The sequence below is a fragment of the Pelobates fuscus genome, chromosome 13, assembly GCF_036172605.1.
Source record: "Pelobates fuscus isolate aPelFus1 chromosome 13, aPelFus1.pri, whole genome shotgun sequence".
Taxonomy (NCBI): domain Eukaryota; kingdom Metazoa; phylum Chordata; class Amphibia; order Anura; family Pelobatidae; genus Pelobates; species Pelobates fuscus.
Window position 1 is genome coordinate 27,172,197 of NC_086329.1, and position 25,199 is coordinate 27,197,395.

At 46.7% G+C, this 25,199-nt stretch overlaps 1 protein-coding gene across 4 annotated transcripts in view; it reads right to left on the reverse strand.

Annotated features, from left to right (window-relative positions):
• Positions 1–25,199, reverse strand: part of RYR3 (ryanodine receptor 3) — a 477,900-nt gene that overhangs the window by 285,655 nt on the left and 167,046 nt on the right. For all 4 annotated transcript variants that reach the window (XM_063439165.1, XM_063439168.1, XM_063439167.1 and 1 more), the window contains exons 7-8: positions 14,024–14,129; positions 11,989–12,082 (exon numbers count right to left, since the gene is read on the reverse strand). In XM_063439165.1, the coding sequence (XP_063295235.1) occupies positions 11,989–12,082; positions 14,024–14,129 (200 nt within the window). The remainder of the gene's footprint in view (positions 1–11,988; positions 12,083–14,023; positions 14,130–25,199) is intronic.

Genomic DNA, 25,199 nt, shown 5'->3' on the forward strand with positions numbered 1-25,199 from the left:
GTGTTGAGACTTGAAGGTTCTGCAAACAACACAATGGCTTAGGCATGTCACTGTCCTTTAGGTTTTTCCCCATACAGGTGTCGTTTGTTGAGCTGCTTGGGGCATAAATTCCACAACCGTGGCTGGATCAATTCGGGACAGACTTGAGGGTGCCACTTCTGCAATGCCCAGCTCACATAAGTGTGATTCCAATTCAGCATATTTGCGTGCTCGGTAGGCAGTGACCTGGTGTTGGAATGTGAGCAGTTTCGGTGTCCCCCATCGGTATGATACTCTTTTTTTGTGGAGCTGTAGTAATAGTGGTCGCTGGGCCCTGCGCCATTCAATGGTGCCTCTGGTGAGGTCTGTGAATCGTGTTAGCGTAGATCCCTCAAATTGTTGGGGAGTTTTCCCTCTGGCGGCCGCCATCAGGAGATCTTAGCTTGTAGGGAATGGAAGCGGACTACAATGTCTGCCTGAGGAGTTGATGGTGCCATCCTCGACTTTGGTAATCTGAATATTCCGCCCAGTCGTACAGCTTTAGCCTGTTTAGGTGGCAACAGTTCATGGAAAAGGCATCAGACAAAGTGGGTCAAGTCTGTGAGGCCCACAGAATCTGCAATGCCACTTATTTTATCCTATCTACATTATCTACGCCATCGCATCTACCTTATATCGTGTCCTTTGATCCTCAAAGGCTTCCATCTTATCACTGGCGACCATTTGTTGTTGCTGTAGGACTTCCAGCTTGAGCTCCATGGCGGTAATCCTAGAGTCTTGCGTGCTAGAGGTGGCCTCTACTGGGGTGATCCAAGAGGTGATGCCTACAATTGCATCCTTAATGCCTGTAATATCTGCCACGATGTGAGCCCTAAGCTCCACTAGCATGCTCTGCAACTGGGAAGCTGTAACTGGTTCGCCCATTGCGGGTTGTGGAGGTTTTTTGGGTTCAGTAGGTTGCATTCTCGTGGCCCCTTCTCCCTGGTCGATTGCCAGTCCTCAGAGAATCCATCCTCGGTCAGCGCTATTTTGTCCCATGGAGGCCTCTTTGAACTTCGCAGCAACTCTCCGATATCGTGGAAGGTAGGGCCTTTGTCTGCCTTTGTTTTATAGTTTTTTCGGCCCATGATGGTTCTTTGCTTCATGTGAAGGGTATTTCAGTTGGGTTTGTTACCCAGTACCTCTCCAAAACCGCTGTTTTCCTTTCATATAGCAGAGAGCAAGAAGCAACATGCCTTCTCTGTTCGGATGCTGCCTCCGCGCCCATAAAATATTATTTTTTATATTTATCACCCCATACATAGCCTCATAATTTGGAGGCACTGCTGAGATAATTACTTGAATTTATATTTTACTCAATAATTTGGAGACACTGCTGAGATGGGGAGTGCCCTTCCTCTCTTAATTGACCTTGAACACATGGAGATTTGCTTTTTATTGGCCATACCTTATGTAACTCCCAAAAACATTTTCTAAATGAAAACAATTTACAATGTCGGTACATGGAAGGAGGATATCCACATAAAGGTCCAAACCCCTAATGTTTTGACTTTCTAACCGTGGGTACCAGACTGGTATTCAATATCCATTTTGAATGATTGCGAGTCCTTCAATGACAATAACTTCCAGAGTTAAAATAGTGGGTAACTCTTTCCTTTAAATCAGTCAAGGGGAACAGTGCCAATATATAATTTTTTGATGTATCTTATTACTAGATATTTGTGGTATCTCTGTGACAGTGAAGTGTAGTAGACTATTGGCGGGGCGAAGAGCAAGGGGGAGGGGGGCAGCAATCGGTATAGCGTGGGCCACGAAGTGGAGGGCTTCTATAGTAACGTAGATAAGTTACGTTAAGGTGTCTTGTATAGGATTACCCTTTGAGTATTCTTTTCCCTCTTTTTCTTTTCTTTTTTTTTTTTCTAGTTGTACTGGCTTAGTCAATGTGGTGTTAATCCTTCTTTTTATAATCCACCCATCTGTGCCATCTTATCTTGTGTTTATGCTGGTTGCCGTTTAGTCGGCTTGCCATAGATTCGTACGCGTGCGCTGAGTCTATTCTGTCTAGAATTTCAGTCATTGTAGGCGCTGATTCGGCCTTCCATTTGTGGGCTATAGCTGTTTTGGTTGCCATGAGGTAATGGATCAATAGGTAAATCTCGTCTACCGGTAGGGGGTACGGGAAGATGTGTAGTAATAGGCATTCTGGTCTCATTGGGACCGTAATCCCCAGTTTATCGTTTATGTGCTGCGCTAAGGACTGCCACATCACAACAATCTTGGGGCACGACCAAAATATATGGTAGAGGGTCCCTATCTGTTCATGACATCTCCAGCATAAGTTATCCGTCCCTGGATAAATATGGGCCAACCTGGACGGGACTAGATACCATCGCATGGTTAATTTGCAAAATGCTTCCCACTGGGAAAGACTTTGGGATGCTTGTTTTGTCTTTTTTTGAGCCAGATACCATGAGGTGACTGGGAATTGTTCCCCTATGTCCATTTCCCATTTCGCCATATACGAGGATTTGGAAGCTATGTCTCGGAGAGAGAGTGTGTTATAGCACATGGACAGGGCTTTTACCTTTGGTAGATTCCCCATGCATTCGTGGAGAAATGGTGGTAGTAGATTGGGGTCTGGTAATCTGCGCTTGCGTTCCTGTACAATATTCCTAATTCTCAAATATGGGAACAGTTCCCTTGGTGGTAGTCGGTATTCCCTAGCTAGATCCGGGAATGGTTTGATACCCGTAGTGGCCAGTAAAGAGCGCACAGTATGAATCCCCTGACGTAGCCAGGGTTCAAGCTGCAGGTTGGTCGTTCGGGTAGTTAGTGCCCTAAGTGGTGCTGCAAGGAGCATGTCAGTGCTTTGTAAAAATAACGGGGTAGTCTGCTTCCACGTCCGGAGCAATGTCTCGGTAGTAGGCAGTACGTAACCAGGTTTATAGGGCTTCAATCCTGCCCATAGAGCTAGTGGGAGTGAACCAGTAGTTATACATGCATTTTCCAGCACGAGCCACACCGGAGGAGACGGTCGCTCGAGGACTGTGATACCCTGGGCCATTAGTGAGGCTTTATAATATAATTTAATATTGGGTATGCCCAGCCCGCCTTTTGTAAAAGGGCGCCAGAGCGATCTCTGCTCTATTCTTGGGGGTTTCCTTTTCCAAATGTGTGCGTTAAGTATGGCCTGAAATTGCTTTAGAATAGAGTTGGGGATGGAAATGGGCAGAGTACGAAAAATATATAATATATGTGGAAGCGTCATCATTTTGACGGTGTGGATCCGTCCCAACCAGGATATCTCCTTCCCTTCCCATTCCTTAGTTTGTTGTTCTAATTTGTGTATGAGCGGGACGTGATTTTCCCTAATTACCGCCGAGTGATTTACTGGTAGTTTAATGCCCAGATATGAGAGGGAGGTTTTCCTCCAGTCGAAGTGGTATTGCAGTTTCATATGGGCAATTGTAGAGGAGTTGAGCCCTATCTCTAGTGCTTGTGTTTTTTTGGCATTATTTTTGTAATATGATACCCTCCCGTATTCTTCCAGCAATTCTAGAAGTTTTGGGACGGTAGTTTCCGGTTGTGTTAGAAATAACAGAACATTGTCCGCAAAGAGGGCTATCTTTTGGGCCCCTATCGGGGTATTTAGGCCTGTTATCTCGGTTTCTAACTTAATGCGTCTTATTAAGGGTTCCATGCAGAGGATAAATATTAATGGAGATAACGGGCACCCCTGCCTTGTACCATTCGTTATCCGGAAGGGTCGTGACAAAAACCCAGAATTGAATATTTTGGCTGCAGGTTTGGAGTATAAGACTCTAATGCTAGTTAAAAATGATGACGGGATACCTATATTTGCCAGTACAGCTGTCATGTAGGTCCAGTTTATGCGATCAAACGCCTTTTCCGCGTCTAAGGCTAACAGTATTCCCTTTTGGTGAGTATTCTGGGCCCATGAAAGTAGGTTTAAAAAATGGCGGGTATTGTCCCCCGGTTGCCTGGTTGGGACGAATCCTGCCTAGAAGTTTGGCATATAGTTTTGTATCCGCATTAAGTAGCGATATGGGCCTCAGATTCGCGCATTCAGTGGGCGGTTTGCCTGGTTTAGGTAGTGTAACAATATGGGCTAACAGCATCTCCTCCGGTATGGATCCCGTTTCCGCAAAGAAGTTAAAGAGTTCTGTCAGATGCGGTGTTAAGTGTGCCTCAAACGTGGTATAAAAATAGTTGGAGAACCCATCCGGGCCCGGTGCTTTATGTTTGGGGAGTTTGCGTATTGCGTTACGCACTTCCTCCTCCGTAAACTTAGCCTTCAACATGGAGCATTGACGCTCATTCAGACGCGGCAAGTCCGCTTTCTGTAGGAAGGTTTCTACGTCCAATTCAGTTGGTTGGTGTACACTTTTGTCCTTCTGAAGGTTATATAGCCTATCATAAAAGGATGCTAATTCATTAACTATTTCTTGCGGGTTAAATAGTTTGGTCCCTGCGGCCGATGTCATGTATGGGAGCTTGGATTGTATGTATTGGGACTTTAGACGGTGCGCAAGCATTTTTCCTGCCTTGTTCCCTTGCATGTAATGGGTGAGTTTCAGCTTATGGAGCTGTCGCTCCATAGCAACTAAAGAGACTGCCTGTAGCTCTTTCCTGATGTTCATAATTTGTCGGGATAAAGTTTTTTTTGGTCTGAGTTTATTTTCGCTGTCTAATGCTTTGAGTCGTGTCGTCAGTTCTACTACTTTGGTGCACTCCTTTCGTTTGGTTATGGACCCTATTTGGATGAGGAGGCCACGCAGTACGGTCTTAAGGGCCGCCCACTTAGTACCGATCTGTGAGGGGTCATTTCGGAGGTCAACGTAAAAGGCCTCTATGGTTGCGCCCAATTTGGTGACCGTATCGTCATTGTCTAAAAGGGATTCGTTCAGTCGCCACGAGCTCCGGCCACGTGCTGGGTACATGGCTCTGAACGTGGTAATTACTGGAGCGTGATCAGACCAGGTCCTGTCACCTATTTCCACATCTATGATATTTACTGTAGAGCTTTTATCCACCAAACACATATCGATACGGGAGTAGGTGTGGTGTACCTGCGAGAAATAAGTGTAGTTTACGTCCGATGGGTAAAGGGTTCGCCATGTATCATAGAGATCGTTATTGTGGAGAATGGAGCTAAATGTGTGGCTCATTACTTTGGCTTGCTGTAGTGGGTATTTCCCTTCGATTCACTTTATATCTAGGTCAGGATTCAGCGTGCAATTGAAGTCGCCACAAATTATGGTATGTCCCACATGCATATTGGTTATTTTGGTCAGTGCTTTCTTAATAAAAGCGGTTTGAGAGTTATTAGGTGCGTATATGGACGCGATCGTAAGTTGCATTCCATTTAACGAGCCAACTACAATTAATAATCTGCCTAGTTCCTCTTTATATATCTGAGTGGGCTGGAAAACCCAGTCTGCATGAAACAGGATGGCTACTCCCCTCGTTTTATTAGGTGAGAGGGCATGGAAAGTTTGGGGGTATTTTGAAGAGTGTAGGTTAGGGGGTGCACATATGAGTCTCCTGTAAGCATACTATAGCTGCGTTGGATTTATGAATTTCTCTAAACGCAGAGCTACGCTTGAAAGGGCTGTTTAGGCCATTCACATTCATACTAAAGCATTTAAATTGGTACGACATTGTTTAAGAGAGATATGCTTGTTATAGAGCATGTTGGGGCGGATCTTGAAATATTGCCGGGTAAGGCCCATGAGATAATGAGCGGTAATACCATGAGATAATGAGCGGTAATACCTTATCGTGGCTTTGGACCTTGCTAGGTTTCAGGTAAACAAAGGGGATTGCTGCCATCAGGGGATGGGGTGAAACAACAGGGATAAACCAAACTGCAAACAAATTAAGTATATACAATTCCTCTCGAACATGAGAGTATATCGTGGGGTACAATGGGGAGCCTATGTGCTCCATGTCCATTGAAACTCCCTTGGGGGTGCGTGCGGAGCGGGTCCGCATCCGGGCCAGAATTTTGTAAAGAAACCCATGAGATAATGAGCGGTAATACCTTATCGTGGCTTTGGACCTTGCTAGGTTTCAGGTAAACAAAGGGGATTGCTGCCATCAGGGGATGGGGTGAAACAACAGGGATAAACCAAACTGCAAACAAATTAAGTATATACAATTCCTCTCGAACATGAGAGTATATCGTGGGGTACAATGGGGAGCCTATGTGCTCCATGTCCATTGAAACTCCCTTGGGGGTGCGTGCGGAGCGGGTCCGCATCCGGGCCAGAATTTTGTAAAGAAACTCATCTCCCTTTCAGTTCCAACAATATATAGGGGTTAAAGGTGCGGATAGCAGCCTTCCTTCATCTGCAGGCTGTCGATATGTCTTTCAAGGATAATCATTCGTCACCAGCTACCTAGCTGTGTTCAGGGCGTCCCTACCGAGATCGGGCTCATCAGCTTTCTAACTATTAGTGTGTTCCCTGAAGTCCCGGGAAGCCCACGACACCTTCCTGGGCAGTGTCTGTGTACCCTCCCAGGACCCAAGGGATATGCTGTCAATCGCATTCAACTAATTACAGATTGTACCATATTGCGGATACATGTATCAAACCCTCCCCCGCTATTATACAATATAGTAGTAAAAGCACAGAGAAACACCCCCTAAGACATTTATATTGCATGTTGAGTAGAATAGAATCAGTCCATTAACATGAAACGTTATCTAGATTAACACATAAATTGAGGTCCTCAGGCTCTAAATGGAGGGTACTCCGTGGGGCGTGAGGAAGCATATATATAGTAAGCATTGGTCATTATAGGCAGCCATTGCTAAATCGTTATTAAACAAATCTAAGCATAATACCATGTGATTTTTTTTTTTTTTTTATGTTTTTGTTATTATTTTTTTTTGTGTATTGATTCCCTTAGTAACTATTTACAATGGGACAGACATCATACTAATACCACTCCCGGCGTCTGTCGACAGCGATCATCAGCGACTTGAGATTGGGGAGTCCACACGGAAAGCAGGTGACCTGTAGGTGCTAGTCCTTGGTGCTGGTATGGACTAAAACTGCAGCAGAGCGTTCATTTAAGTAGACATCTCGTAGCCTATATTGTAGGATAATCAGGCAAAATTAGAAGGCTGCTGTTCTTCTCCGTTTGTTAATGAGGTGGAGGGCCTACCATCTTCCATTCCGTCCGGATATGTTTCAAGGAGGCCGCCTTCTCTGCAGGTTCAGGGGGGTTCCTCTGTGCGTTCCAGAGGCCCCAGGACTTCAGGGTAGCCAAGCCTTCATTCGGGTCTGCCACGACGTGTAGTTTGTTGTTTTGCCAAATGAGGAGCTTCGTGGGGAAGCCCCATCTGTATGCCTGCCCGTGATTCCGCAGAGTTTTAGTCACTGAGGAAAATTCTCTTCTCCTGGCCATGGTCAGGGCTGACAGGTCGGCAAATATCGAGATCTTATCATAGGGCTCAGGAAGCTTCGGGGTGGACCTTGCTGCCTTCAGTAGCGCTTCTTTGGCCTTGAAATAGTGGAAGCAGACAATAATGTCACGCGGCACTTCTGCGGCGAGTCGGGAGGGCTTGGGCGTGCGGTGGGCACTGTCTAGTTCCCACGTGGCAGCATTTACATCAGGTACCAGTGTGGAACACAGTTTTGTGACATAGGGGGTGATTTGATCCGCACTCACCGTTTCCACTATTCCCCGGAACCTCACATTGTTCCGGCGGGAGCGGTCCTCCATGTCCGCCATCTTGTGCCACAGTTTACTGTTTTCTTCCTCCAGATTGAGTATTTTGTCCGCCATTGTGTTATGGGCCGAGCTCAGCTCCTCTGTCCTGCGTTCGATCTGGTCTGTGCGGTCTCCCAATTCCGCCAGTTCTTGATGAATGCCGGAGATTATAGTCGTGAAGTCTTCTTTCAATGAGGACCTCAGGTCCATAAGCATTTCTTTTAGGTGCTCTTTGGTCACAAGTCCGCCATCCGATGGAGGTGGCCCGTGCAGCTCATTGCCGGACTCGTGCACAGGAGACTGTGTCCTGCTGTCGGCGCCATCTTGGGCTTGTTTCTGTCGGTCTTTCTTGTTCTGGCGCACTGTGTCCGTTAGTTTTAGTTGTTTCGATGGCGACATGGTCGTCCGGTAGACCTCTCAGCTTACCCCACTATTTGCGGTATTTAGAGTCAGGGATGTGCCGTTTTAATTCGGTATCTTGGCCCGGTAATTGCGGAGCTCCTACTCCATGCGTCCGTCCGTGCCGGAAGTTGGACACGCCCCAGAAAATCTTAATTAAACAGAACTTGCAATTAAAGGACCACTCTAGTGCCAGGAAAGCATACTCGTTTTCCTGGCACTAGAGTGCCCTGAGGGTGCCCCCACCCTCAGGTACCCCCTCCCGCCCGGCTCTGGAAAGGGGAAAAGGGTTAAAACTTACCTTTTTCCAGCGCTGGGCGGAGAGCTCTCCTCCTCCTCTCCGCCTCCGTTCCTCCCCGTCGGCTGAATGCGCACGCGCGGCAAGAGCTGCGCGCGCATTCAGCCGGTCGCATAGGAAAGCATTCATAATGCTTTCCTATGGACGCTTGCGTGCTCTCACTGTGATTTTCACAGTGAGAATCACGCAAGCGCCTCTAGCGGCTGTCAGTGAGACAGCCACTAGAGGAAAAAGGGGAAGGCTTAACTAATTGATAAACATAGCAGTTTCTCTGAAACTGCTATGTTTATAAAAAAATTAGTTAACCCTAGCTGGACCTGGCACCCATACCACTTCATTAAGCTGAAGTGGTCTGGGTGCCTAGAGTGGTCCTTTAAGAAAGCCTAAATAGGGCTCTCTTTACAGGAAGTGTTTATGGAAGGCTGTGCAAGTCACATGCAGGGAGGTGTGACTAGTGTTCATAAACAAGGGCATTTAACTCCTAAATGGCAGAGGATTGAGCAGTGAGGCTGCAGGGGCATGTTCTATACACCAAAACTGCTTCATTAAGCTAAAGTTGTTCAGGTGACTATAGTGTCCCTTTAAAGACATGACACAAATATTTTATTAAAGACATGGAGGTATTATCCCGCCTCATTGTTATTTTCTGCCCTTTTGTATACATTTCTTTACCATTTAAAAGAAAAATAGATTTTTCCATGTTATATATATGAATACTTATTGAATGATATAATATCATTAATTCACTATTTTGTTTCTTTAAGGTTTAACTCTACAATGACAACAATTCATACATCAGTTTCAATGGTTCTGTTCTTCAGCTATGTTTCCTACCATTACCAATTGATTTTTAAATTTAAGATGGGCTCATTCCTTTATAAAGTCTCCCCTCCAGTTTGAGCTGCTGTGTTCCCCAGAGTATGCTACAGACAGCATTTGTCCGAGCTGCTGTGTTCCCCAGAGTATGCTACAGACAGCATTTGTCCTATCTAAATGTTCTGAAAACTGGCCGCAACCTGATAAGCACTGTTCAGAGATATTATTTTTCATTGATGTCATGAAGAAAGGCTAAAACGAAAGTATTTTATGTTTATGGAGTGTTCTGGAGTGAACATTCTTCTGTTTAAAAAAAAAAAAATATATATATTTTTTTTTTTTAAAGAAATTGCTGTGTTAGTAAATAAATCTGTGACAAATCACCTAGTCACCATCCAGTCTGCATCAAGGCTGTTTTCCTTTATGTTTCACCCAAAAGACTATTCTTACTGCCCCTGGCTCCCATCACCTTTCCCTTCAGGCCAACCAACCAGGAGTGCCCCTTCCTCTAGTGCAGGGGTTCTCAACCTTGTCCTCAAGGACCCCCTACCAGTCCAGGGTTTAGGGATTAGAGTCTAAGGTGTTTTATTTCCCTTTTTCTAAACACCTTAGACACACCCAGGTAATCCCCAAATCCTGGACTGGTAGGGGGTCCTAAGGACTGGGTTGAGAACCCCTGCTCTAGTTGTAACTGAAGTCCAGAAAGCCGCGAGGACTATAGCGGGACTTATCCACAACTCCTCTGGAACTTCGGTCCGGCCGTGGCTAGCCCATTCTCTCGGCTAACTTTCCCTCACTTCCCAAACAGCTAGAAGAGCACTTTTTGAAAAGAAGGTGCCCCAAACTATGTTGCGCCCCCTATTTCCAGAGCCAGGGGGAGCGCCCCCTATTTCATCCACAGGAGCTCCCGACATTTGACTGTCCAAAGCCTCATTTATCCTGGAACTATTTTGGGCATGGAGTCTGTTAGCGGCTGATGAAAACTTTACCCCCGTGGCTGTCAGGATCGTGACAGGGATCCAACACGCAGAATGCAAACAGGAGATAGGTACGTATACCGGACCTTAGAATGGCCGGACTAACGTAAGGTGTAGGCAAAGAATGGTCAGAGACAAGCCGAGGTCGAGGGAACGAGAGAGCAGGTAAGCGAGAGACAAGCCTAGTCAAAAGGATAAGAGAGGTAAGCAGGGTCGAAAATACAAAGCCAAATCAAAAACCAAAAGACAAAAGAAATAAGAGCACTGAGTGACCAGACTAGCTAGAACCACGACAGGGCAATTAATCATTTCAAATTACACTCTTTTATACCTTGGCTCTTTTATTGTTGGCCCCGCCCCCAACAAGTCCTGATTCGTGGTTTCTGGCGTGTCAGGACGTGATTGACGTCATGACGTCGGCTAATGGGCGCCGCGTCATGAAAGGAGGCGGAGCTATCGCGGCCGGCGTGTAAACGGCCGGGGAGACTGAGGAGATCGGGCATGCCAGCCCCCCTTTGAGGATGGACGTCTAGGTGTCTATCCTCCTCTGAGGTAGACACTATAGGTAACATGACAGTACCCCCCCCTCTCAGAAACGCCCACCGGGCGGAAGGAACCGGGGCGAGATGGAAAACGAGCATGAAATGCCCGAAGGAGACATTTTCACGGACCACCCATACCCCTTCCAGTCAACAAGATATTGCAACTTCCCCCGAGAAATACGAGAATCAAGAATGAATTTGATTTCATATTCCTCCTGACCCTCAACCTGGACAGAATGAGGGGAGGACACAGTGGAGGAAAATCTGTTACAAACAAGAGGCTTCAACAACGAAACATGAAAAGAGTTAGGGATGCGCAGGGCATGAGGAAGGTCAAGACGATACGCAACCGGGTTAATCCGACTCAGGACCTTGTAAGAAGAATTTGTCGAGTCTGATCCCACAACTTTCTCAGATTGGCAACATGAACATCAACCGACGGAAAAAGGGGCTAGTATGAGTAGATTCACAAACGAGATTGTTGTGCGCAAACTCCGCCCAAGGAATCAGACCGACCCAATCGTCCTGGTGTTCAGAAACAAAACAACGTAAATATTGTTCAATCTTTTGGTTGGTGCGTTCGGCAGCTCTGTTGGACTGGGGATAATAGGCAGAGGAGAAATTCAATTTGATACCTAATTGAGAACAGAAGGACTTCCAAAACCGGGAAACAAATTGGGAACCCCTATCAGAAACAATTTCAGAAGGAATACCATGTAAACGAAAAATCTCCTTCGCGAATATTTCAGCCAATTCGGGAGAAGAGGGCAGTTTAGGCAAGGGTACGAAATGAGCCATCTTAGTAAACCTGTCAATTACCGTGAGAATAACAGTATGTTTCTTAGAAACAGGCAAATCGACAATGAAGTCCATAGCCAAACAGGTCCATGGTTTCTCTGGAATTTCTAAGGGTTGCAAAAACCCAGATGGGACCACTAAACAAAGTTTCAAAAATTATTAATAGTATTAAGTCCGATAGGATGTTGATAGTGATTAAGAAATATGCAACAGACGCATAAAAAAAAATAAAAAAAAAAATAGGGTTTGTATTATCATTTTACACCGATATGAATATTTGGTACTTTTACATGGTCTTTTATTTTATAATTTTATCATCAAAATGATTTAAAGTGATGATTCTACTGCAATATAATTTCTTTATTTTTGGATGTGTTTTATTTAGAGACATGAATTTATCAAACTAAAACAATGGCACGTTATGGCAGTTACCTACCTGTGCTGGGCCTCGGCAGGGTCAGTAGATGGTATTGTCAAGCATTCATCATGTCCATGGAAAAACCGAACCACATGTCCACCAAGAAGATAACCTGCAGAGTTATGAAATATATGCAAGGTAATTTTGTAATGCATTACAGTGCACCAGCAATTATACAACATAACTTTATATACTATTATCAGATTTGTTTTGTGTACAGCAATCCTTCTATCCAAGCTATTTGTGTATCACCAGTGTGACCTGATGCTGTTAAATCACTATTTAATATACGTGATACTTTGCCTCTACTAGCAAGAAATAACATATTTCCTAGGAGCCTCCAATAACATCTGTTTATGTAACATGTGTAAATGTGTGGCCAGAGGAATGCATTGCATCTGAATGTGACTTAAGTCAGTATGTCTGACAGCCACTAGAGCAGGGGGAAGGAAACCTTTGGCACTCCAGATGCTGTGGATTACATCTCCCATAATGCTTTTACCACCATGCTGGCAAAGTATCATGGGATATGTAGTCCACAAAATCTGGAGTTCCAAAGGTTGCCTTCCCCTTTAGAAGTGGAAAATCCAATGAAAGAGCTGACTGAAACTTGTCCATTTAAATAAGATGGTCTCATAGGGACTATATGATTAGGGCAGTGTAGTGTTTTGCCGCACATGCTCACTAGGTTTGCAATTCTCTCCTACAGGAATGCGGTTGATTGGCTGAGATCATCGATCTCAATGATCTCTGCCAAGGATGCATGTCATCTGGATGGAGAGGTACTGCAAAGGATAAAAGTTAAGTAAAATACACTCTTTGAGCTCTCACACTGCTTGAGGAACATTGGTACAAATAGATAAAAACTGTAGCATCAGGAATACACGTTTGCAATCCTAAAACTATAGTGGTCATTTGAAAGAGTGTAGAATTAGAGAGAAGATTTCAAAATAAAGCTATGTATTCTCATGCAGACACAGGACAAATGCAGTGCACGTTTTCGCATAATAAGCCTGTGGTTTTGTGACAGTACCACTGACATTTAGCAACATGAAATCAACTGAATACAAGATAACATTAAACTGCTAAAATAAGTTACATAAATGTGACACTCGTCAATGTACGTCATAATTAAATCCTAAGAGCAGGGAGCACAACATGACGTGGAAGAAACAGCAGGATAGCACTGTGAAAAGCAGTGCTAATGGCAGAAAAGAAGTCTCAGACCATTTAACAGAGGGAGTTGAGCTGTACACGCTGCTCCAAACAACGAAGAGTAGAGGTTCTGTAAAACCCTGAGGCTTTGATAGCACAGGCAGCAAAAATTCTGGGTTATTCTGTTTCAAAATGTTTAGTAAGAATCCTTCCCAGTACATTCTGACATTTACCATGGGGAAAATTTAAACAAATGGAGTGCTTTTGTGATCCATAAACCATCCAGGCAGAACTGCTGGAGTACAGAAAAACAAAAGCTACATGGAATATTATAAGTGAAATGAAAAAAGAAAAAAAATCTAAATACATATCTTCCCGATGATAGAAACACAGAATTTATGAAAACGGATTTCAGAGCAATAAGCACTGGGTAGAAACTAGAGATCTTGATTATATTTTATCACCTATGAATGCTTCCAAAAAGCTGAAAGAGGTCATACGATGTTCAAAAACAGAAAATACAATTAAATATGGTTTTCACCTTTTAATCCTTTAATCCTCCAACTCTGATGAAAGGAATACCATATGTAGCACTAAATTATCTTATCTCTATTGTGTCTGAATATCCCACACACAAACAATGTTTACTCATGTCAGATTTTGCCCCTTAAACCAAGTTCATGAATATATTTTAATAAACTTGAATCCATGGGACGCAAAGAAATTCCACTGACAGAGGGAATGTCTTTGTTGCCATTCAAGCAGAACCCTTCCTGAACAAGTCAGCGCTTCTACTGCACGTTTATTACATTTGTTGAACAAAATACAATATACAATAGATATAATTATCTCTGCTTAGAGCTTAGTATTTTCCATATGGAACAGCAATATTACACACCTTCTTCAACACTGCTTCCAGAGCACGTTGGATGTACATTCCACAGAGTCTGCATAAATGAGGCATCAACTTGAATGTTTCCCATCCCATTGGATATAGAGAGATGCTGTGTGATAAAACACAAAAGTGCATGCAAATGAAATTCACAAAGAGTACCAGGAACAAAGCAAGCATATAAAATCTTCTATTGTTATTCCCTTTGATCAGTTTCAGCATTCCTCTGTCTTTGTGTTAATATGGACAGAGGACAAGAAGTACCAGTGTAAAAAACTAATCCTAGATAGTGATGTCGCGAACATAAAATTTTCCGTTTGCGAATGGCGAACGCGAACTTCCGCAAATGTTCGCGAACGGGCGAACCGGATGAACCGCCATAGACTTCAATAGGCAGGCAAATTTTAAAACCCACAGGGACTCTTTCTGGCCACAATAGTGATGGAAAAGTTGTTTCAAGGGGACTAACACCTGGACTGTGGCATGCCGGAGGGGGATCCATGGCAAAACTTCTATGGAAAATTACATAGTTGATGCAGAGTCTGGTTTTAATCCATAAAGGGCATAAATCACCTAACATTCCTAAATTGTTTGGAATAACGTGCTTTAAAACATCAGGTATGATGTTGTATCGATCAGGTAGTGTAAGGGTTACGCCCGCTTCACAGTGACAGACCAAACTCCCCGTTTAAAGCACCGCAAACAACCGCAAACTCCCCATTTGCACAAGGTTGGATACCAAGCTAGCCATGTCCCGTCCCATGTCCTTGTCCTCACTGATGTCATTGAAGGTCTCTTCCTCCACCCAGCCACATAAAACACCAAGGGTCCCCGAAAGGTGACAACAAGCCCCTGTATTTTTTTTTCTTTAAATGTACACTACTGTTACACCAGATATGAGTTGCACTGGTGTGACACTGTGCCCTGGCAGGCCCTGAAACGCACATGTGTGAAAGAAACTGACTGCTATTATATTACAGTCAAAAATGTTTTTTTTTTTTTTTTTTTTTTTAAATGCAAGCTATTGTGACACCAGATATGAGTGGTGGCACTGGGACCAACATAAAAATATTGGATATCGCTAAAAATCATGATCACTATATACTTTCTCTACAAACCTCTAAAACGAAGCTATATATTAGAGGGTTGGTCCTATACAAAGTGACAGCGCAGGGGATAACCCTAGATAGATAAATACGAAAGGAGAGAGAAGAGGCTGTCTCTAAATCGTGTATATGGAAATCATTAAAAAATCATTAGAAGAAATATATGTGGTTTAATAAGATACTCAAGACACACACAATGACTGACGAAGTTGCTAGTCACTCCTGTCTCAGTAATGGATACCTGAGGCAGACACAGTGGCTGCAGCTAGACAAACTACGTGAAGATGGGTACAAACGGGAAGACAATAAACAGAACATAAATGGACAAAGACAGGGCAAGAACCACACTACACTAGTAAGTAGGTCCCCACGGCAGGAGTAGTACAGTGCATACGATATTATTGCCCTGTTACGATTACGAAACCTGAAAATCTCAAGTTCCAGGCAATAGAAAAACTATTGCCAAATCCAAGAAAAGGGAACTTTAATAAAACACTACTACAAAAAGAATCCAAGTGGATCTATCTCTTTAAAACTTTGGCCCCATCGGGATTGAATGAAGAATTTAATTACACCGCATTCATTCACCGATGATGAGCACTCTATACCTTATCTATAATGCATTAACACTTATGCTACATTTATACTACTGAAATACCTCTTAGTTAAACTATTTACTAAGACACACCTCTAATGATATACCCTTCCTTTATGACCAACCACAAAAAACTTTGTGACCTATACACTATGTATTTTCAATCACTACTATATACTTCACCCGGATTGCTGATTCACCATGCCATAAAACTTAACCAAAATCGGCAAATATTAATAAGGGACCTCTCCTTTTCAAGATCTGTGTCCCTGAACCGAGGGGAACTATTATATATTATCGTACTATTGAGTGTTATCATGCAGGATACATTATCCCCAAATCATGAGGATGAACCATTTTCCCCCCTCCCTTTCTAAATCAGCATCACTCTGGGTGTCACCTTTAGAACATATCAGCCGATCATTACGGGGCCTTATTTAGTCAGCGCAGTCTGACTCAAATTGACTACGTCCAGCCACCGTACCTCTCATTTCTGACAATGACGTCACACTTTCTGGTCCAATGAGGAAAATAGGCGGCTTATTTAAACTCGCCTCAATCGGGAAGCCGGTTCCCCCTGAAGAGCCTGTGTTTGGTGAAACGCGCGTCGGGGCTCGATATTCGATCCGGTGTTACCAACTTTAATTTAATTTATTTTACTGCTCGTGTGACCTTACACGCTAATTTTCAAAATATCTTAGCTATTTACGCTCAGTTACACCGAGGATCACTGGACTCTGATCATAGGTTCCAGTCAGCATCCTAGTTTGTTAATCTGCACGGTCAGAGCTAGGTGCCCACGAAGGCACAGCTTAGAATAGCCGCTAATAGCAAGCAGAATTTTATTAACCATTTAGGTGCCCACGAAGGCACAGGATATCTCTTGTTTACTGGATGGTCTGTTAAATTGAACGGTCAGAGCTAGGTGCCCACGAAGGCACAGCTTAGTATAGCCGTCAATAGGAAGCAGCAATTTTGTTAACCATTTAGGTGCCCACTTAGGCACAGGAGATTTCTTTTGTTAACTGGATGGTCTGTCAATATACAGTTTTTTGTTAACCATTTCGGTGCCCACGTAGGCACAGGCGATACCTTCTGCTAACTGGACGGTCTGTTAATATAGGAAGCAGAATTCTCTGTTAACCATTTAAGTGCCCATGTAGGCACAGGAGATATCTTTTGTTAACTGATTTGTCTGTTAATATAGGTAGCAGAATTTTGTTAACCATTTAGGTGCCCACGAAGGCACAGGTGATATCTTCCGTTAACTATATGGTTTGTTAATCGGCACGGCAAGAGCTAGGTGCCTACGAAGGCACAGCCTAGAATAGCCCTTAACAGCAAGCATTATTTTTGCTAACCATTTAGGTGCCCACGTAGGCACAGGATATCCTTTGTTAACTCACTGATTATTTAGGTGCTTATCATTGGTAAAGCCTAGAACAGCCGATTCCAGGCAGCACAGCTCTGCTAACCCTGCTACATCTACTCCGACCGAGATTCAGGTGCTTATGTGAGCCCAGTACATCGAGTACTACCATAGCCTTACCAGAAGCTTTGTGCCCTTTGAGGCACAGTTCAGGATATTAGTACAGACGATACTGTAACCACTAGCACCCTAATTGAATACCTCTATACAGACACTGTTACATGTATTTTACTAGTTGTATACTAGGATATACCTCTATACAGACATTGTTACATATAGTTTACTAGTTGTATACTAGGATGCTGACCTACCACTATACCCTCCACTAATATAGGGACGCCAGAGTTGACTACAAGCGTTACTTTCCCTAAGAGGATATAAGTTTAAAACTTTTATATGTTGCACAGCGCACCCACCCACGGCTAAGTTCCCACCTAGTACCCGGAATTGACTAAAGATTTCCCCTATTCTTTCTGAGATAGGGGTATCTCTGGCATATTGTAGCCATACTGTTATTTTCGTTTGAGACTCTAGTTACTCTGCATTCATACTTTACGATCTTGCCAGTCAATCGTAACAGGGCAATAATATCGTATGCACTGTACTACTCCTGCCGTGGGGACCTACTTACTAGTGTAGTGTGGTTCTTGCCCTGTCTTTGTCCATTTATGTTCTGTTTATTGTCTTCCCGTTTGTACCCATCTTCACGTAGTTTGTCTAGCTGCAGCCACCGTGTCTGCCTCAGGTATCCATTACTGAGACAGGAGTGACTAGCAACTTCGTCAGTCATTGTGTGTGTCTTGAGTATCTTATTAAACCACATATATTTCTTCTAATGATTTTTTAATGATTTCCATATACACGATTTAGAGACAGCCTCTTCTCTCTCCTTTCCTCTAAAACGAAGCAAACTACTCATCTATCCGCTATACCACTTTATCCCACCTAGAAGTAGTGCCCAGTTAAAATACTTGACTCTTACTTACCCACACTCAGGTATGCCACACACATTTCACCACTACTCTCACTGAATCCCTCTGACTATGGCTAAATTCATCTTCTACATCAGAACACTACTCCTAAGATTGGGTTGTATCCATATCTCGGGTCTTTCATTTAGAATAGGGGCAGCTTCGGTCTCCTTCAACAATGACACTCCAGTGCATATTATTAAAAGATTGGGCAGATGGAAATCCTCAGTCTACAACCAATATATTCCTCATCACGAGAAAGAAATGAGGAAAGCTTTTAAAAGTTTGGCTTTGTAAATTTGATGCAATAAGTGTGTTTTTCTTTAATACCTTTTCACCCTCTTTGCATGAACCCGATTTACATATATTACTAATATGTTTCTGAACATATATATTATATTATTCACTCACTCACTCACTCTCTGGGCCGGCCTAAGACATCATGCTGCCTAGGACCAACGATAAATGACTATGGGGGATAATGTATAATAGACACAGGTTACTGGCTATGGGGGGAGGGGGAGGGGTAATGTATAATAAACACAGGTTACTGGCTATGGGAGGGATAATGTATAATAAACACAGGTTACTGGCTATGGGAGGGATAATGTATAATAAACACAGGTTACTGGCTATGGGAGGATAATGTATAATAAACACAGGTTACTGGCTATGGGAGGATAATGTACAATAAACACAGGTTACTGGCTATGGGAGGATAATGTATAATAAACACAGGTTACTGGCTATGGGAGGATAATGTATAATAAACACAGGTTACTGGCTATGGGAGGATAATGTATAATAAACACAGGTTACTGCTATGGGGAGGATAATGTATAATAAACACAGGTTACTGCTATGGGGAGGATAATGTATAATAAACACAGGTAGGGGCGTGGCCTGACAGCCGATGGAGTAGGACGCAGACAGCGAGAGCTCCTAGGCCCCAACCCGCCTAAACGTTAAACACGCCGCAAAAGTGCCGATTCTATGGGGAAAACAAAACGAGGGGCTACCCCTAGACCTCCGTACACACCAGCTACCCAGACTCCGGGCCCGATGGACGATTTTCTGTCCTCCCCGCACTAGTTTGGGGGCCCGCGGGACCAAAGCAAGATGGCGCCCGCATCCCCGGGATCAAGCAGCCGGGCTGACTCCACGAGGAGCTCCCCAAGAGAGGATGCACTATCCCAGATGTCCGCAGACCTTGCTGCAATTTCTGCCAACATGCTAACTCGCAGCGACAAAACGGAGCTCATAGCCGAGCTCAGGTCAGTTATCAGAGAGGAAGTGGCTGCAGTGAGGAGGGACCTCGCGGTCCTGGAAACGCGGGTGGATGCCCTGGAAGAACACCGCCTGCATACTGAACACCACATGCAGACGGCCGACTTGGCAGCCTCGAGGCAAGGCAATATTCTTCTGGACCTCAGGCGGCAGATGGAAGACCTCGATAATAGAGGACGCCGGAACAATATTCGCATACGAGGCTTCCCGGAATCAGAAGGGGAGTCGCCCCGGGAACAGCTAACGGGCCTGTTCACCCACATACTCGGTGCTGACGCACCTACAGATTTCGGCCTAGAGAGAGCACACAGAGCACTCAGGTCCCCGCGCAAGGGACTTGATATGCTGCTTACAGTCGTTCCAGCTGAAGGAGTCCATTATGAGGGCTGCCAGAACGCAACGCACCATCAGATATAATGACGCCCATATATCCCTGTACCAGGACTTGTCTACACTTACACTAGATGCCCGGAGGGCCTTGAAACCTCTTACCAACCTCATGCGAGAGAAACGGATCCCTTACAAGTGGGGGTTCCCGTTTAGCCTGCAAGCCAGAACGGACAACCAGTGGCACGTGCTGAGATGGCCTAATGATCTCCCCCGCTTCCTGCGGGCCGTCGGCCTCCCTCCCATGACAATCTCAAATTGGATCCTGGATTGCCCTCCAGCCAGACCTACCGGCCCCGCTGTCCCAGCTGAGAACCTCACAGACAACACCTCGGGCCCGAGCCAGAGGCGCGGCGGACCAGTGGGCCCCGAAGAATAAGCGACAACACCCCAGGCTCCGGCCCCTGAGACTGACAACTGCCCACCTCGCCTATGGAGGGAACCGGGGGCTCCAAAGTGGTAAGAATTGCCCAATCTGGTATGTACTGCACACCCCCCCCCCCCCCCGCACACCTTGCTTGAATCTTAGCCCGGGAACTACGCCCGCTTGGGTGGGGGAAGGGCCATGGGGATGGCGAGCCCGCTGTGGACACAGGACTCTGGCTTTCACCCCCGGCAACAACAGTTATGGGGGGGCACGTTACAAATTTGGGTGGCTGGGCTTGGGGACGGGGCGGGAAATACCTTCCGGGGTTACAGGTCTCCACCACGCCACACACTTGTCACGTTAAGGGTTCGTTTCGGAACTCCCCGCCATAGGAACTAGGAAACTGCAAGCTAATACAGCCGAGACATGTACGCTTATGCCACGCGGGGCCTGGGATCCCCTGGGCTCCCGTAATTAGGCCGGCCATTGATCTGTTACCGGGGGTCCCCTGAATACTTGGGTTGGGCGGGGGGGAGGGGTTGGACGGGTCGTGGGGGCACGCCCGCCGCACCCCCGGAGCTTCGTGGGCCCCCTCCTCGCTGACCAAGTTGTGAGCAGGGGCGGGGTCCGGAGACAGGGTCCGGCGGCCGAGCACCCCGGGTAATTGGGCTTGGGGAATGTTGAATGTTAAAGGTACTCTACATGTTCACAAGTTACTGTATTTATTAACTTTTGCTTATTGTTATGTGTTACGTTGTGTATCCTTCTACACATGGTACGATTAGACAGTCGGGGCCCACGGACGTAAATAACTGACCCGGGGATTTGGGTAGGCCGGATAGCACGCTTACGGTCCCAACCTCCGCAGACGACGCCCTGACACACAGACATGCTTTCTGGGTACCGACTGACGGAGACCCCGGACACAGCCAGACGGACGCTGGATAGGGTGAGGCCCCCCCCAGACTTATTTCATGATGCCCCCCGTCAAGATGCCCGCCGCCCGCACGGACCTAAGGTCCGCCCCCACATGATACTACCGTAGACAGTTACCTATGACCACTAGTAACCGCCACCAGCGGGTTGGGAGCCCTGAGAGACGTTTGCTGACGGACTTAATACAACCGAACGACTGACAACATCGGTTGCCTCCCTCGCACCTCAAGCAACGAACCTGTACTGTATATACCGGTCGGAGTTCGGAGGGACTACAGGCTAGCACCCACCGACGACTCTCCCCGACCGTGGTTCGACGTTGCATTTACCCCTCACGCCTACCCCCTCTCCTTTCTTTCCTGCCCCCCCCTGCCCTACCGCACTTGACCTATCCCTCCCTCCCGTTTCACTCCGGTTCCCGGGGGGATCCCCGGTTCGCGTGGCCATGTCGGAGGTACGCCCAGCTCAGCTAAAGCTTTGGTCAAACAACACCCGCGGCCTGAACTCCCCTGAAAAGCGCGCCCAACTGCTGCGCCTACTATGGGCAGAGAGAGTGTCAGTAGCATTCTTGCAGGAGACGCACTTCGTGAGCCGAGCCCAGCCGAAACTAGAGAACAGCCGCTTCCCTCAGGGGTTCTTTGCAAACCACCCAGACGCTAAGAAAACAGGGGTTGCGATTTTAGTTGCACACTCGATCCCATACCAACACACAGAAACACTTGCAGACCCAAACGGGAGGTACATTTTCATCAAAGGCTCCATAGCTGACCACACATACACATTCGCTTGCATATACAGCCCAAACCGAGCGCAGCACACGTTCCTAGCCAAAACACTGTCCAAACTGGAACGCTTCAGGGACGGCCTCCTGATCCTAGCAGGGGATCTAAACTTACCATTAGACCCCCACATTGACACCTCGAAAGGGACCTGCACAATCCCACCACACTGCCTACTCACTGCCAGGAAGGCCCTACATAAGGCGGGATTGGTTGACTGTTGGAGGACGGCCCACCCTGACGACAGGGACTTCACATGCTACTCGTCGGTACACAAACAATATAGTCGCATAGATTATATCTTCATGCCACAGGAACACCTGACGCTCCTCCGAGACGCACACATAGGGATTGTCCGCCAGTCTGACCATGCCCCGACATCAATACAGATAAACTCCCCCCTATATAAACCAGTAGAGCGCCAGTGGAAACTTAATGAATCCTTACTGACCGACCTGGTAGCCCGCACCGCAGCACAGCGCACTATCACCCATTACTTCGAAACAAACGAGACTCCCGACATGCCCCCTTTGACTTTATGGGAAGCTCATAAGTGTGTGATGCGTGGGCACTTTATATCAGTGTGTACGCAACGCAAGAAGGAGAAGACCCGACACATTACGGACCTGACGAGGAGGATTGCAGACCTGGAGAGTTCCCACAAACAGACGCTGGACGACGACACCTATCTTCAACTGACAGAGACTCGGAGGGAACTCCGGGAACACCTGGCTCAAGGCCATCTGCAATTACTGCGCAAATCCACAAGGTTCTTCTATGAACACTCTAACAAGAGTGGTAAACTCCTGGCGACAATGCTTCGTTCACGGAGACGGACTCAACATATCCATAAGATCCAGACGCGGGCCGGCCACCACACTAATATGCCCAAGGGGATTATGGCGGCATTTGAAGCGTACTACACGGATCTCTATAATCAGAAACAGGCCACGCAAGCCGCACGAGACGTGTCCCAACGCCGGAGGATCACGGACTACCTGTCACAACACGTTACACGCAAGTTGTCACCGGAACTCGCAGAAGACCTGGAGAGCCCCCTAACGCTCGAAGAGCTGGCCATGGCGCTAAAGAATTCAAAGCCGCACCGAGCTCCGGGACCAGATGGTCTACCGCTCACGTACCTTCGCACGTTTCGAGACACGCTCATGCCTAAACTACTTGCTGGACTCAACTCCCTGCGGGACGGTGGACGCTTTCCAGTGGATACCCTAGCGGCGACTGTCACGGTCATCCCCAAAGAGGGCAAGGACCCGACCGTCTGTGCGAACTACAGACCCATCACCTTACTAAACGCAGACTTGAAGCTATACACCAAAGCTCTATCCCTCAGACTGACCCACATACTACCAGACCTCGTCCACCCGGATCAAGTGGGATTTATCCTGGGTAGAGAAGCCAGAGACGATACGATACGTGCACTCAACGTTATCCATACCGCCAGAATATCTAACCGTGACACCGTACTCGTGTCGACTGATGCCGAAAAGGCGTTTGACCGGGTGGACTGGATGTTCATGGCCGAAACACTGCAACATATGGGCTTCGGGCCACACATGCGCTCATGGATAGCGGCGCTATACACCACGCCGACAGCCAGGATCAGGATCAACGGAGCCCTGACGAACGCCTTCCCAATCTGCAACGGCACCCGCCAGGGATGCCCACTTTCGCCCCTCTTGTTTGCCCTCACCCTGGAACCTTTCCTGGAGGCGGTGAGGCGAGATGGGGGCATCAGGGGGGTTCGGGTGGGAGGAGAGGAGCATCGTGTGGCGGCGTACGCCGACGATATGCTCTTCTTCCTGGAACAACCGTTGATCTCGGTCCCTAACCTCTTGCAGGCATTCGAGACCTACGGACGACTATCCAACCTGAAATTGAACATAGATAAGTCCGAAGCCATGCCCATAACACGGAACGAGGACCTCGCCAAACACCTTAGCTCCCAATTCCGTTTCTCTTGGAGCACTACCAAACTTCGCTACCTCGGTACCTGGTTGCCGAGAGACTTAGCTCAGCTTTATCAACTGAACTTCCTTCCCATCCTCTCGACCATACAGAAAGACCTGACGAAGTGGACAGGACAATACATTACCTGGTTCGGCCGCATAAGTGCTGTCAAAATGAACATCTTGCCTCGCATCCTCTACCTGTTCGCAACCCTCCCCACGAGGATTCCACAGGCATTCTTCAAATCAGCGACGACGGCCATCAGACGCTTCGTATGGAACCAGAAACCGACCCGCATTCGCAGGACCACCCTGGAACGCCCCAAGGCTGCCGGAGGTGTGGACTCCCATCCCTACAGACCTACTACCAGGCCACACACCTACATAGAATAGTAGACTGGCACGCCCATCCCAGCCCCAAACGGTGGGTACAGATGGAGAAAAGACAATCCCTGGGCACCATCCCATCCAAACTCTGGCTAGGACGGCTCACCTTCAAGGACCTGCAAACGGGCAATCCCATCATCGACGCCACGCTCAGAGTGTGGTGCGGCCTCCGATTCGCCCGCCGCCTGACTACCTCCCCGAACCCCCTTACCCCCATTACCTACAACCCGGACCTCGCAGGGGGCCTCCCCCCGGCCGCCCTCAAACGCATCCAGGGGGCAGACTGGATCTACCTACATCAATGGATCTCGGGGGGCGAGGTCAGACGGCTGGCGGACTTGATGGAGGGACCTCCCACCCAACTAGATGCATTCCACCACCACCAGGTAAAGGCATACCACGCACAAATAGCAGGTAGAGCCCACCTCCACAGGCAGCTCACGGACTTCGAGCAATTGTGCACTGACAGAAGACACATAGAACACGGGGTCTCCCACATGTATGCTATCCTCCTGACATCGATGGGAGGCAGCCCGCTAGGCTTCACTGGTAAATGGGAAAAAGAGACGGGGACCCAACTAACAGATCAGGAATGGGGGAAAATCTTCCTCCTCACACACAAATGCTCAATAAGTTCAAAGTTCCAAGAAACCAGCTACAAACTCCTGACGCAATGGTATCAGACGCCGGAGACCCTCAAACGTATGCAGGTTGCGACCACAGGGGACTGTTGGAGATGCGGGTCCGGACCCGGCACGAACATACACATATGGTGGACGTGCCCACGCATCACACCATTTTGGCAAATGATCAATACAAAGATCAGAGAGCTTACAGGTTCGGTCCTCCCCCTCCTACCCCTGACGATGCTGCTACACCACACGCCGGTACCCATGCGAACATATAAAAATTCCCTCACCATACACTTGCTCACCGCAGCGAAAGCCCTCATACCACTACACTGGAAACGC